We start from the raw sequence: 16,646 nt of genomic DNA on the forward strand, positions 1-16,646 counted from the left end.
GGGCTCAGGCAATCCACTCACCTCAGCCTCCCAAAGGCACGGGACTACTGGCTGAGCCACCGAGCCCGGCTAGTAAATAAATTTTTAAAAAGAAAGTAGTGTCTTTTTATATCTAGTTACTTCTAAGATCTGCTCCTGGAGCCTCCCCTCCACCCTGGGAATTCAGCAGGTTATCTGACAATTAACCTATGTATACTTTCCTTTGTACTTACTCTGTTTGGGGATCCTGGACTTCTTGAATGTGTGGATCAATAACTTTCAATATTTTTGGAAAATTTTTAGCTATTATGTCCTCAGATACTACATTTGCTTCATTCTTTCTCTACCTGTACCTTCTGTGGCTCCAATTATACATATATTAGACCATCTGACTGTGTCTCACATGTTAATAGGCTTTTTACTACTTTTTCCATTCTTTTTTTCTCTCTGTATTTCATTTTATTTTATTTATTTTATTTTTTTAAGTTGGAGTCTCACTCTGTCGCCCAGACTGGAGTGCAGTGGCCGCTTCCGGCCACCGCAGCCTCGACCTGGTGGGCTCTGGCGATCCTTCTGCCTCAGCCTTCCAAGTAGCCGGAATTACAGGCATGCACTACCACGCCTGGCTGATTTTTTTATTTATCATAGAGATGAGGTCTCACTGCCCAGGCGCGTCTCGAACCCGCGGGCTCAGGCAATCCACTCACCTCAGCCTCCAAAGGCGTGGGATTTCAGGTTGAACCACCAAGCCCGGCTAAAAAATGCTTTAACAATCAATTATAAATTATCTTGAAACAAATAAAAAAGACTCTCAAAGAAATAAGTTACATTTTTTAAAAAAAACACCAGTTTTATGGATCTTAGCCATTATAGATTTGTAGTGATTTCAAAATGTTGTTTTAATTTAAAATTCCCTCATCACAATGTTAACCAAATCAAAACTAAAATGAGATATGACTTCACACACATTAGGATGGCTATAATTTTAAAAAAAAACAGAAAATAACAACTGTTGATGATGTGGAAAAATTAGAATCCCTGTGCATTGTTGGTAAGAATGCAAAATGACAGTCACTATGAAAACAGTATGGGGGATCTTCAAAATAATTACTTCACTTAGGTGAAAACAACCCAAGTGTCCATCAACAGATAAATAGATAAAAACAAGATGGTGTATATACATATGATGGACTATTATTCAGCCTTAGAAAGGAATTAAATTCTGACACATGCTACAACATGGATGAACCTTGAAGACATGCTAAGTAAAATAAGATAGTCATAAAAAGAAAAATACTGTATGATTCCACACGTGAGTAGTCAATTTCATTGGAGTAGTCAAATTCATAGAGACGGAAAGTAAAATGGTGGTTGCCAGGGACTAATAAGAAAGGAGATATTATTTAATGGGTATAGACTTTTAGTTATGCAAGATGAGCAAAGTTCCATGGATGCATGGTGATGATGGCTGCACAACAATGTGAACTTAATGACCCTAAGCTGTATACTTAGAGAATTAGCAAGGTAAATTTTATGTTATGTACATTTTACCACAGTATTTTTTAAATAATTTCTTGAAACATAATGAGCAAAGAAAGTGATATGCTTGTAAAGAGAACACTGTTTAAAACAAAAATAAACTCTTGTAGAGTTAAAAGATATTAAAAGCCGGGCTCAGTGGCTCAGCCTGTAATCCCACGCCTTTGGGAGGCTGAGGTGAGTGGATTGCCTGAGCCCGCAGGGTTCGAGACCCTCCTGGGAAACTTGGCGAGACCTCATCTCTACAATAAATCAAAAAAATTAGCCGGGCATGGTAGCGCGAGCCTGTAGTTCCAGCTACCTGGAAGGCTGAGGCGGAAGGATCGCCGGAGCCCAGCAGGTCGAGGCTGTGGTGGCCGGGAGCGGCCACTGCACTCCAGTCTGGGCGACAGAGTGAGACTCCAACTCAAAAAAAAAAAAAGATATTAAAATATATGACAACAGAAATAAAATACATGGTAATAGTAATAATTTGGGAATTAAAGAGTTGTTTCCTTTACTATGCCTGCATAAGAACTCTTTAAACTGGTTTCTTAAAACAATTTGTTATTCAAGGATTCGATGGGTCAGAAAATCAGCAGGGCACAGTATGCACAGCTTATCTCTGTTCCATAAAGTCCAGGGCCTGGAATTTTATGAAAGTTTGTTTCTTCACATGGCTGAAACCTGATGTTGTCTATAGGCTAAGAGCCTATTTCTCTCCATATGGGCTAGTACGGGTTTCTTTATAGCATGGTGTCTGGGTTCCTATGACAAGGGGAGTGAAAGAAGGAGAGAAGGAAGGAGAGAGACCAATGGAACAGAACAAAGAACTAAAAAAAAAAAAGTCAAATATTTAACAACCAACTGATCTTTGACAAAATAGACAAAAATATACATGGGGGAAAGAACACCCTATTCCACAAATGGTGCTGGGAAAATTGGATAGCTGTGTGCAGAAAAATGAAACTTGATCCCTTTTCTCTCCTCATATACAAAAACTAACTCTAGATGGATTAAAGACTTAAATGTCAGAACTGAAACCATAAAAATCCTAGAAGAAAGCCTAGAAAAAACTCCTCTGGAAAAATCATATGATCATATTAATTTATGCTGGAAATGCTCTGACAAAATCCACATTATCCTGATTAAAAACCCTCCATATACCGGGAATAGAAAATTTCCAAATCTTATAAAAAGCATCTATAAAAAAGACTGAATGCTTTCTAAGAGCAAGAACAAGGCTAAGATTTTCATCCCATATTTATTTACTTATTTTGAATTCTCTCATGTCTATTAAATTTTATTTATTTATTTACTTACTCATTTTAAAGATATGGGGTACAATTTAAGATTAGGTATATACAAATGTTCATTATGCAGGTACCCTTGTTGATGAAGTGTGCCCCGCCTTCCCCTGGCAGTTTCCCTCAACTGCTGATCCCACCCCCACTCCCCTTGCAGTTTCCCACTACTGCCAATCTTTTTCTTATACTATTATGATAATTGTTCAAGGTCCATTTATGAGTGAGAACATATAGTACTCTGTTCTTTGTTTCTGTGACAGATCACTGAACATCAGTCATATTTAATATTATACTGAAGGGCAAGCTAATGTAATAAGATACAGAAATTAAAAACATAGACTAAATTACCCCAAATCATCCACAGTTATTATTTTAAATGGCATGGCACGAATATAATTTCAGTTACAGTTATAAAACAGACATAAATGTCTACTATCGCCATTATTAGACAACATTGATTCTAGCAAAGATAGACTAAAATAATCAGATTAGACATAAAATAACATAAGACCTTTCTTTAGCTGATGATATGGCTACATAGCTAAAAGAAAACTGAAAGATTCTACCTTTTAAAAGCCTAGAATTATATTTTTAAAAACTGTGGTAAGTACTGCATTAAAATTAAAAATCTCTGTAATAAAAAATAGCCTCTTATGTTGAAAATATTATATTAAGGATAATACAAATATTATTGTATAGTTAGGATCAGCCTTAATAAGAAAGTCAGAGGCCCAATACTATAAGGAAAGGGAGGATGAGGAGTCAGGAGACAGACTTTTAAAACTTTTTTAAAGGCAAAATATAAATAATATGACATTTACCATATTAACCATTTTTAAGAACAATTAGTGGCATTCAGTATATTCACAGCATTGTGCAATCATCACCACTTCCCAAAAAGAAACTCTGTACCATTCAGCATTAACTTACCATTAACCCCTACCCACAGCCCCTAGTAACCTCTATGTTACTTCCTATCTCTGAATGTACCTATCCAGTTACCTCATATAAGTAGAACCATACAATATCTGTTTTAATGTGTCCAAGGTTCTTCTATGTTATAGCATGTATCAGAAAACATCATCCCTTTTAAAGACTGAATAATAATATTATATTCTACATATACACCACATGTTTATCTGTTCATTTGCTGATGGACACTGAGATTAACTCCATCTTTTGGGTATTGTGATGAATACTGCTATGAACATTGGTATACAAGTGTCTGCTGGAGTTTCTGCTTTCAATTCTTTGGGGTATATACCTAGAAGTAAAATTGTTGGGTCATTTCTACCGTAGTTGCACTATTTTACATTCCACATCTTCAACAACACTTACTATTTTCCTTTTTAAATAACAGCTATCCCACTGGGTATAAAGTATCTCACCGGGGTCTTGATTTACATTTCTCAAATGACTAAAGATTTTGAACATCTTTTCATTTGTTCATTGGCCAGTAGCATATCTTCTATAGAGGAGTGTCTAATGTCTATCCACGTCCTTTGCCCATTTTTTAATTGGGTTGCTTGGTTTTGTGCTGTTGAACCGTAGTCCTTTCTATGTTCTAAGTATAAATCCCTTATCAGATAAATGATTTGCAAATATTTTCTCCTCCTCTTGGGTTGTCCTTTCACTCTTGTTAGTGTTCTTCAGACTAACATATACCAAAACATATTCCAGATGTATTAAAGACTTAAATTTTAAAAAATTAAAATGTTAAAATGAAAAATACAGTTTATACTTAATATACCATCTAGGTTATTACATATACCAGATCTTTATCTAAACAGGAAACTTAAAGTTATAAAAGAAAAGTCACATTTCAAAATTAAAATAAAATCTAACAGCCAAAAAATATTTTAAAAGTGCTCAAACTCAATGGCAATCATGGAAAACATTAAATATTAAAGTAACAGTAAGATCACTTAAAACTCAATTAGCAAAAAAAGTAGATCAGTAAATAGTCTATCAGGTGAAAGATACTTTCTTACATTACTGGTGTGAAAGAAAATTAAAATAGCCTCTTCTAAGAAAAGTATGGACTTTGCAGCAACTTGGATGGATTTAGAGTCTATATAATACTCAGTGATTTATCACAGAAACAAAGAACAGAGTACCACATGTTCTCACTCATAAGCAGATCCTGAACATTTACCATAATACTATAAGAAAGAGATTGGCAGAACCAGAAACTGCTGGGGGGAGTGGGGGTAGAAACACATAACATTAATAAGGGTACCTGATCTCAAATCAGGCAAAGTGGGGACCAAAGGGAGGCCCAAGTTTTACCTGTACAATGACCACTTGTATACCTAATACTGAATTGTACCCTATATCTTTAAAATAAAAAATAAATTTTTTAAAAGTCCCTTCTGAGCCGGGCTCGGTGGCTCAGCCTGTAATCCCATGCCTTAGGAGGCTGAGGTGAGTGGATTGCCTGAGCCCGCGGGTTTGAGACCCGCCTGGGCAACTTGGTGAGACCTCATCTCTACAATAAATCAAAAAATTAGTCGGGTGTGGTAGTGTGCGCCTGTAGTTCCAGCTACTTGGAAGGCTGAGGCAGAAGGATCGCCGGAGCCCAGCAGGTTGAGGCTGCAGTGGCCGTTCTGGCCACTGCACTCCAGTCTGGGTGACTGAGTGAGACTCCAACTCAAAAAAAAAAACAAAAACCCATACACATACCCACACATATGCTTATATATTTTTTCACATATAAACACCAATAAAGGTATGAAAGGATTCGAAGGCTACCTAAACAGAATGATGGGAATGTCTAAATTTTTCTTTTAAACAATGTCTTATTCTGTTACCTTAAATGTAGTAGTATTCTGTTAATTTAAAAATGAAAACCTAAAGAAAACTTTTAAAAGTAGCACAACTTATTACTGACTAATGGATATGAGGCAAAAGGAGAAAAAAGCAAAAGGGCACAGACCATTAACTTGAGAGGAAATCAAAAACAAATCCATCCATTTCATAATTCTGCCTAGGCTGACACTAACCTTGTCATCAAACCAATACATGCAGTATAGTTGAGATTTCTAACTTTTAAAATATATCCAGGCAAATAATACCCATGAAAATGCCACCAACCTGATCTGCTGGCAGCTTTGGCACTTGGTTCTACAACAAACTGCAGAGAAGCGGCTTCTTTTTTCTTTGAAGAAACTGGAACTGAATTTGATTGTGATTTCTGGCACTAAGCACAGAAGAAATACATTAAATCTACTTTACTAAATTACCAATTCTGATTAAACATATTTGTTTTTAAAATAGCGGGGGAAAGTATCCTAAAACAAACTAAGCCAGGCACAGTGGCTCACACCTATAATCCCAGCACTTTGAGAGGTTGAGGTGGGAGAACTGCTTGATCCCAGGGATTTGCAAGCAGCCTAGGCAACATAAGAGACCTCATCTCTACAAAAAATTTAAAAATTAGCCAGGCATGGTGGCACGCACTTGTAGTCCCATCTACTTAGGGAAATTGAGGTGGAAGAATCATCTGATCCCAGGAGGGCAACGCTACAAAATAAGCCATGGTTGTGCCACTGCACTCCAGCCTGGGAAACAGAGCAAGACCCTGACTCAAAAACAAAACAAAACAAACAAACAAGCAACAATTAACTAGCTGATAGTTTTAGACTGAAGTAATAACTACTTTAGGAAGCAATTTGGCTTTATCTAATGAAGTTGAAATTTCATACAACCTGTCACAAAAACAATGCTGCTCTGAATAACAAAAAACTACACTGATAGAAGACTAAAGTCTGGTATAATTATATAATATTACATTCATAACAGTGAAACAAACTACAATAACAAAAATAAATGATAATTTTAACCAAAAAAAGGGCAAGTTGCATAAGTACATAAAATCCCATACATGTAAAGCTCAAAATAGTTACAAGGACACATAAAACAACACAGTATTTAGAGATTTAATCACTCTATGCAGGAAAAAGTTCATAGCAGTCCTGACTGTTTAAAGGGTCAGCTTACAGTGCAACCTCTTGGTTGGCACCTGGAGCCTTGGCTCTGTGTGTGTGTTTGCTTTGAGTCAGAGTTTCACTCTGTCACCCAGACTGGAGTACAGTGGCACAATCATATCTCACCGCAACCTCGACCTCCTGGGCTCAGGCAATCCTTCCCCCTCAATCTCCTGAGTGGCTAGGGACTATAGGCACGTGCCATCACACCCGGCTAATTTTTACTATTTTTTTGTAGAGACAAGGTCTCATTAGGTTGCCCAGGTTGATCTTGAACTCCTGGGATCAAGCAATCCTTCTATAATCCCAAAGTGGTGGGATTACAGGCGTGAGCCACCACACCGGGTCAAGACTTGGCTTTTAGAATGTTCCCTCCATTACCAATTGATAAGATTGTGTATTCTGTGCCAGCCTGCCTAGACTTTTGTATAAACAATGTGATTTATAGTAAACACCTGCTTCCTTTTCTTCTGGAAGTGTATCATTTGGGTAGGAAGAGGATGCCTATGGGACCAGCACCCAATAAAAACAGGCTGAGTTTCAAAAGGATTCCCTGGGAAGAAAGACTTCATATATTACTGTATTTCACTGCTAGAATCAGTGAGTGCACTCTATATGGTCCCCTTGGGGAGTACAGGAAGCAAGCACATAAGATTCACCATACTGTCTCTTTTCCTCTTACTGATCTGGCTGTGTACCCTGTTATAGGATTATAATAAATCTTAGTTTTAAGTACAACTATATGTCAAGTCTCCTGAGTCCTTCTAGTGAAGCACCAAACATAGATGATAACGGGACCTCTGTCACAGTGGTAGTACAAGTGCTGACACAAATATCAACATATACCCACATACATGTGATAAAGAAAGAGAATGATGAACATCAAGTCAAGAAAGTGGTTACCTTTGTGTAGAGAAGAGAAAAAGAATAGAATCAGAAAAGGGCACATAGGTGCTTCATAGGTATTTGAACTTCTTATACTGAGTGATGGGTACATGAGTTTTCTTTTACATTGTTTTTAATACTTTACATGTGTATTATATATTTTCATCAATCTGAAATGTCAAGCCATAAATTTTAATATTTAATAATTTCATTTCAAATGTGCATTATTTTAGAGAAATGCAGTTTGTAAATGTGCACAAGAAAACATGGACAAAGATATGCACTGCATTAGTGTGATAATGAATAGATGGGAACAACCTAAAAATTTATTAGTAAGGGAATAAGCAAATAACAAAGCCACTGCACTACTGATGTGTAGATACACTACAGAATTCAATTCCATTTTTTTAAAAAAGCAGGCTTGGAGGTCAGGAAGATGGCGGTCGAGTCAGTCCTACTACGCGAGTCCCGGTGTAAGTGAGTGTATGTTGAATTTTGTGTACATGCTGGTGAGCGAGTGGGCGTGTGAGTGGCTGACTGAGTGAGTGCTAGAGAGCTGGCGCCCAGGGCTCTCCTGGTGCAGCCACTGGTGCCACAGCGGCTGTCTTGGACCCTAGTGATTCCTGGGAAACAGAAACTGAGCACCATTTTCTTTTTCTTTTTTTAAAATCAACAAACCCTCCCTGGGAAGAAAATGCTGGGAGAGACCGTCTAAGTGAGGGCTCGTGAGTGGGTGTCCAGGGCCCTGGAGCAACAGCTGGTGCTGCAGCTTCTCTACTTCTTCCCTGGCTCTTCCCAGGTCGCAGAAACTGAGTGCCATTGTTTTTTTTTAAGGGACAGAAGTTTTCCTGTGAAAAAATCAGCGGGTAGAAACTATCCCTCTAGGCTCTCCCTCACCATTGAAGTAGGAGAGAGACTGCTGGCTCCTGGCTTTGTCTCACCACTTCAGTGCCTGACAGGGCGCTGGCAGCAGGGACTGCAGAGGGAGTCCGGAGGCAAGGTCCCATGGAAGAGGACAAGAGAGGCACCCCACCGCCATCTTGAAGGCGGGGCAGGAAAGTGCTCCGCCTGCTCACAAGGGAGCAATTGGCCTGATCTCTGTGACTGGCAGATCAACCACTCAGGGACTGATCGTGGCCCAGAGGGAATATCCTGAGAGCACAAACTTTGGAGGAACCTGATGAGTGCTGAATTTCAGGCACCCCACCTTCTACCCTGATCCAGCCACAGGACAAAGGGTACGGCCAGAAAAAGATGAGAGAGAACTCCAAAGAGATCAGTGGTGAGTCCAGGGCTGACCTAAACCCCCTCCTCCCCAGTAATCCTCTGAAAGTCAGACCACCCAGCTGGGCCATGACTGTGAGGGACAAACCCAGGTAGAATCTGGACATCAGTCGCAATAGGAGAACTCCATTCCAGGATAGGCACCCCCATAAGAGTACATACCTGGGGAAGAGACAATCCCACACCTCCCCACCAGGAGATCTCCCTGAGCATACAAGAGTGAGGGGAGGACTGCAGCCCCACCCACCTCCACTGCCCTTCCTCCTTCCCTGTTTCAGACCCTGAGGAGAGAGTGAAAGAGGTGGCTCTGCAGGAGAGGAGCAATTACAGGGCCTGCAACAAGAGGGCTGGTTTTTCTTTTCTTTCTTTTTTTTTTTTGAATTAAAGTTTAATTTTTAAGATTTTTTTGGCTATTTGTTAGTTTATCTATTTTTAAATTTTTTCCTTTGTGCATGAATGTGTATGTGAGGATTTGATCTGCATCCCCCCCAAATTTTTTTACTTTCCTTATTCTGTTTCATTCTTCTTTTATTTGTCTTTTTCTGTTTATGTGAGTAAGTGAATGATTGAGTGTTCATCTTTCCATTTTGTAGTTGTTGTTGGTTTTTGCTCTTTTGTTTTTCTGGTATTTTTCTATTTTCAATTTTTATAGTTTAACGTGTGTGTTAATATATGTGTTAGGGTTCGACTTGAATTCCATTTTTAAAAAAATTTTTCCTCTGGTCTTCCTGTTTTCCTTCTCTATTCACTTTGTGCTAGGCATGTGTGTGTGTGTTTAGTTTTCTTGGGGTTTTTTGTTGTTGTCTGTTTTGTTTCGCTTTGTTGCTATTCCAGTTTGTTTGGGGTATGTGTATATGTTTGTATATGTGTGTGTGTGTGTGTGTGTGTGTGTGTGTGTGTGTATGTTCAATTGCCTCTGCACTGGTTTCTGCTTTGCATCGTCATACAGAGCAGTGGTGGGGAGTGGACCACAATAAGTCAACATTGTAATTTGCAAGTAGTTTCTGATTCCTAGCGCCCATGCCCTACTTTATGTGAATTTCAAAAACTGTAAGAGACAGCAGACCTTCCCATCTACCGTCCTACTTCAAAATAGAACAAATCCAGAGCCTGGATCAGGGAAGAATAGAGGACTGAGCAAACAACAGAAGGGAAAGCCTCTCTAAATGACACTGAATAACAGACCAAAAGAAAAAAAACAAGAGCTCTGTCACAAATGAGGAAAAACCAAAGGAAGACCTCAGGCAATTTCAAGTATATCAAAGACAAAACTCCTGAAAAATCAGTCCTTGGTGTCCAAACAATGGAAGTCACCAACAACTAGACCCAAAATAATGACAGGGATTAGAGAATGGATGGAAAGAGTGAATAGATGCAAGAAAGACAAAATGCAACACTAAAAGAAGTTGTAACAGAGATTTTGGCAAAAAAAAAATTTCATCCAGGAAATAAATAACAAGTTGAAAAGCCTGGAAAGCAGAATTAATCTAGTAGAAGAAAGAATCTCAGAACTTGAAGACCAGAACATGGAATCAACTCGATCTGTAAAAAACATAGAAAGAAGACTCAGAAAGAAAGAACAAAGCCTACAAGAAATGTGTGATTATATCAAGAGGCCAAACCTATACCTGATTGGTATCTCAGAAGAAGAAAAGGAAATGGAAAACAACTTGCAGCAAGTATTCCAGTAGGTAGTCCAAAAAAACTTTCCCCATCTCCACAGATATGTGACCAGCCAAGTACAAGAGATACAGAGAACCCCCACAACACATCAAATGAGAAGACTAACCCCTAGACACACAGTAATTAGCCTACACAAAGTAGGCACAAAAGAAAAATCCTAAAGGAAGCAAGAGAGAAAGGTCAGGCTACCTACCAGGGAAAACCAACCAGAATAGCAGCAGACCTATTGGCAGAAACACTCCAAGTAAGAAGGGACTGGAGCCCTATATTCAAAGTCCTCAAAGATAAACAATTTAAACCAAGAATTTCTATCAAGTCAAACTCAGCTTCATCAGTGATGGAGAATTAAAATCTTTCTTAGACATTTAATCTCTAAGAAATTATGCAGCTTTGAGACTAGCTCCACAGGAGACACTTAAAAAGGTATTAAGCACAGAAGAAATAAAAAAGGACCACACACTTCCCAAGAGAACCGCAGAGCACAGAATCAACAGAGAATACACTGCATCAAGAAACTTGAAAACACAGACATACATTAACCACAAAGTCATAAGAAAACAAGCAAAGAACTTTATCAGAACCTCATGACAGTGATAAACAATCACATTTCAATAATTAGCCTGAATGTGAATGGACTAAATGCACCACTGAAAAGACACAGAATGACAAACTGGATAAGAAACCATCACCCAATTATTTGGTGCATCCAGGAGACTCATCTCACTACATGGGATGCACACAGACTCAAAATTAAAGGATAGAAAAATGAGTTTCCAGGCAAATGGATCACAAAAGAAGGTAGGAGTTGCGATCTTAATATCAGACAAAACAACTTTTAAACTATCAAAAATGTAAAAAGATGCAAAAGGACACTACATAATAATAAAAGGTTCACTCCAGCAACAAGAAATATCCATCCAGGCCAGGCTCGGTGGCTCAGTCTGTAATCCCAGCACTTTGGGAGGCCAAGGCGAGGGGATTGCTTGAGCCCGCGGGTTCGAGACCCGTCCAGGCAACTTGGCAAGACCTCATCTCTACAATAAATCAAAAATTAGCTGGGCATGGTAGCCCTCACCTGTATTTCCGGCTACTTGGAAGGCTGAGGTGGAAGGATCACCAGAGTCCAGCAGGTCGAGGCTGCGGTGGCCGGGAGTATGCACTGCACTACAGTATGGGCAACAGAGTGAGACTCCAACTCAAAAAAAAAAAAAGAAATATCCATCCTAAACATATATGCACCCAACACAGGAGCACCAACATTTATAAAGCAACTAAGTAAAATAAAAAAAGATATTGACTCTAACACTATTATAGCAGGGGACTTGAATATCCCACTAACACTCCTAGAGTGTTAAAAAAAACAACAAAGAGACCCAGAACCTAAACTTGACACTTGACCAAATGAACTTAATAGACACCTACAGATTATTCCACCCAAGAATCACAAAATATACATTCTACTCATCATTACATGGAACGTACTCCAAGATCGATCACATCCTTGGCCATAAATCAAGCATAAACAAATACCACAAGGTTGAAATCTTTCCGTGTACATTCTCAGACCACAGTGGAATAAAAATAAATATCAACACCAACCAACATTTCTCAAGAGCCCACAAAGACATAGACAGTAAACAGCATGATAGTGAACAACTACTGGGTCAACACTGAAATAAAAGCAGAAATTAAAAGATTCCTGGAAACAAATGAAAATGAAGAAACATCTTACCAAAAGCTCTGGGATGCCATGAAAACAGTTGTAAGAGGGGAATTTATATCTCTATGAGCATACATCAAGAAAACGGAAAGATCACAAGTGGAAAGCGTAACAAATCACCTAATGGAGTTGGAAAGAAAAGGCCACGAAAACCCCAATTTAGCAAAAGAATCCAAATCACAAAAATAAGATCCCAAATACAGGACATAGAAAGCAACAGTAAATATCATAGAAAATATCAACAAAACAAAAAGGTGGTTCTTTGAAAGAATTAACAAGATTGATGAACCCCTAGCCAGAATGACCAAGAAAGAGAGAAAATGCTCAAATAAACACAATCAGAAATACAAAAGATCAAATCACAACTAACTCCAAAGAAATACAAAAGATTATCAGAGATTACTATGTACACCTGTATAGAAAAAAACTTGATAACCTAAATGAAACGGAGGACTTTCTGACATCACAAAATTTCCCCAGGTTGAAACAAGAAGACACTGAGACACTAAATAAACAAATAACACCCAGGAAATTGTCTCTGCCATATGAAAACTACCTAAAAAAAAAAAAAAAAAGCCCTGGACTAGAAGGCTTCCCAGCAGAATTTTATAAAATGTATAAGGAGGAGATGATACCAATCCTATTGAAAGTATTCCAGGCAATTGAGAAAGATGGGATTCTCCCCAAATCATTTTACGAAGCTAACATCACACTGATACCCAAACCAGGTAAAGATCCAACAAAAAAAGAGAACTACAGGCCAATATCCCTTATGAACATAGATACAAAAATCCTCAACAAGATTCTAGCAAATTGCATCCAAAAACACATCTCAAAAATCATTCACCATGACCAAGTAGGCATCATCCCCAGGATGCAGGGCTGGTTCAACATTCACAAGACCATAAATGTCATTAAATACATCAACAGATGTAAAAACAAGAACCACATGATTTATATCATTAGATGTAGAAAAAGCTTTAGATAAAATTCAGCACCCCATCTTGATAAAAACCCTCAAACACCTAGGTATAGAAGGAACATACCTCAAAATAGTAAGTGCCATCTACAATAAACCCACAGCTGACATATTGCTAAATGGATAGAAACTGGAAACATTTTCCCTGAAAACCAGAACAAGACAAGGCTGCCCACTCTCAACCCTCTGTTCAACATTGTGTTGGAAGTCCTAGCTCAGGCGATTAGACAAGAGAAGGAAATTCGGGGTATCCAGATAGGGAAAGAAGAAGTCAAGTTATCCCTCTTTGCTGATCATATGATCCTATACGTTGAATAACCAAGAGAATCTGTCAAAAACCAGCTTACACCGATAAAGGACTTTGGCAAAGTCTCAGGGTAAAAAACAAATGTGCAAAAGACAGTTGCATTCCTATACACCAACAAAAAGCAAGCAAAGACCCAAATAAAAAACAAAATCCCATTCACAATAGCCACAAAAAAATGAAATACCTTGACACCTTCCTAACCAAAGAAGTGAAAGACCTTTAAAATGAGAACTATAAAACATTGCTCAAAGAATTCCAAGACATAAACAAATGGAAAAATATACCATGCTCACAGATAGGAAGAATCAACACTGTTTAAATGTCTATCCTACCAAAGGCAATCTACAGATTCAACGCAATGCACATTTTAGTATCAACATTATTCTTCTCAGACCTGGAAATGACAATACAGAAATTCATATGGAAACATAAATGACCACGAATAGCCAAAACAATCCTTAGCAAAAGAAACAAAAGGAGGTATTACACTTCCAGACTTCAAACTTTACTATAATGCTACAGTAATCAAAACAGTCTGGTATTGGTACAAGAACAGGCACATAACCCAATGCAACAGGACAGAGATTCCAGATACAAAGCCTCAATTTCTCAACCAACTCATCTTTGACAAAGCCTCCAACAACAACCACTGGGGAATGGAGAGCCTATTCCATAAATAGTGCTGGGAAAACTGACTAACCACATGCAGAAGATTGAAATAGGACCCCTTACAGTCTGTTGGGGCACTAGAAGCATAGTTACCCCCCCCCAAAAAAAAGGCCTTACCTCCTGGATCTCGTCCACTGTACAGGCCAAAGAGCCATTGGAAAGCAGATCCACTCTCTTCTGAAGAGAGGAGAGAACACTTGGCTCACAAATGATGGCCACTTATGGAGGCTTGCAAATCTGTTAAACTGCCTGGCAGTGGCTCACCATCACCCCAACAATCTGGGGAGGTAAATAGGGAGCTGGAATCCAAATTCATTATTAATTTAACACAGGTGCCAGCCTTTTGCTTCTGGTCATCCATGTTGAAATCATATATCCTTATCCAAAAGAATTTTCTCCTTTAAACAAAAGAGGGGGGGAAAGGTGAGTTTTTTTTTTTTTTTTCTTTTCGAGATCTTTGGACTATCATTTTGGTCAAATGGATAACTTTTGCAAAGATACTGTAATCTTGTGTTATAACATTATGCTTTAAAAAAAATTTAATACTTAAACTCTTCAAGTTCTCGATTCAGTTTCTCTAGGGTGAGATAAGAATAAGCTCCAGGAACCACATCTGCCCCACACCCTCCCCAGCTGACTGCAGATCAGATAGATTAATTTCACTCAAAGAAGTTCGTAATTGGCTATAGTGCTTTTCAGTGCCAAATTACTAATGACTTTGGGATCTCCTTCTAGGCACCAGGGAGTCCTTCTGGGCATAAGGATTACTATCCAACATAGGATGAATAGCAAAATAACCCAGGCTTCACCTCAATCATTGTGAAAGTATACCACAATTATTATAAAAAACAAAAGAAACTGTTTTCTTGTTTTGAATTCTCAGTTTAAGCTACAACCTAACTATATGTCTCTAATGTTTTCAATTCTTTTTTCAGACCTTGTCAAAGTGGCTGTATTTCCTTGTTAAGGTATAACTACAGATAATTTGCAAAGGAATACTTCAATTTATGTTAATGAATACATATAATGTACAGCACTACTTTCATTTTTCCAACATTGTTTTTGGGCTATAGCCTTTTTCATCATCGTTTGCCTTATAATTTTTGCCTGTGCTCTCGCTTAATGTTTTATTAGATCCAAATAGTATTCGGTTAAGGTCCCACCGTTTCCTATTCATGCCCTTGGAAATAAATAGGTAGGGACATCTCTACAGCCCATTTCAGCAGGAAGTAGATACAGAAGAATGCTCTTCACCCTGTTTTCCAGGATCATAAGATTATTTCCAAGAGCAGGAGTGGGGAATGAATGGTACTTATAGAAACCTAGAGGAAAATTAGCTTATTCTTTAGTCTTTTTGCCTCTGTGTAGCCATTAGAAAGCATTCAGACATTCTACTGCAGGACAAACAGCAGCCTATCCCATCCCCCCTAGGTAAATCTCCTTCAGATGCAAGACTAGGACAGCGCAACCATTTATGGTTTAGCATAATAATCTCTAGTAAATTTGTGATTCCTTGTCAAGGCCAAAGTCATAAGAGTTTGTGAGTTGCAAATGTCTGAATTTGTGAATTGTGAATGTCTAACAAGTCTCTTGCAGGAATCCTCCACCCACTGCCTCTCCAGTCCCCTGGGGTTAACCTAATCAGCCCTCTGTGAACTACATGACACAAATAAGTCTCACCATGGCAGCAATCATGTGACTAACCCACCCATCTGCCTGCTATCCATCACCTGACATCATCAGTACCTGCGCTTGTCTGCCCCTTTGTGATGACATGGAAGCAGACCACCACCCAATCACCTCAATGATCTTCCCCGTCTAGGGGAATGGTTAAAAGGACTCAACCACAAGCAACCAGCGGCCATTGCCTTGCTAGAGTCTGGTGTTGCCATGTGCTCTTTGAGCTATGGCTGTCACCATGCTTTCCGGCTTTGGTCCCCCTCCCCCACCCCGGGGAGGTGAATCTTCTCTCTTCCTTCTCTTTCTCTAATTTACTTTTAAATAAACTTTTCTTTCTTAAAAAAAAAAAAGAAAGAAATAGGACCCCTACCGATCATCATACACAAAAATTAACTCTTAATGGATCAAAGATCTAAACGTAAAACCTCAAATTATTAGAATCTTAGAAAACTCAGGAGACACCCTTATGGAAATTGGAACTGGCAACCAATTCCTACTCAGAACCCTAAATGCCCATACCTTAAGAAATAAGATAGACAAGTGGGACCTCTTCAAACTAACGAGTTTCTGCAAAGCAAAAGAAACCATCAAGAGAGCAGGGAGACAGACCACAAAAATGGGAAAAAATATTTGCCAACTGTATATCTGA

At 38.6% G+C, this 16,646-nt stretch overlaps 1 protein-coding gene across 1 annotated transcript in view; it reads right to left on the reverse strand.

The window, feature by feature from the left end:
- CENPC (centromere protein C) overlaps window positions 1-16,646 on the reverse strand; it is a 66,804-nt gene that overhangs the window by 36,248 nt on the left and 13,910 nt on the right. The window contains exon 5 of the mRNA XM_021719101.1: window positions 5,898-6,003. Coding sequence (XP_021574776.1) covers window positions 5,898-6,003 — 106 coding nt within the window. The remainder of the gene's footprint in view (window positions 1-5,897; window positions 6,004-16,646) is intronic.

This window comes from Carlito syrichta, unplaced genomic scaffold (assembly GCF_000164805.1).
Source record: "Carlito syrichta isolate Samal-C Ts95f unplaced genomic scaffold, Tarsius_syrichta-2.0.1 Scaffold314127, whole genome shotgun sequence".
Taxonomy (NCBI): Eukaryota; Metazoa; Chordata; class Mammalia; order Primates; family Tarsiidae; genus Carlito; species Carlito syrichta.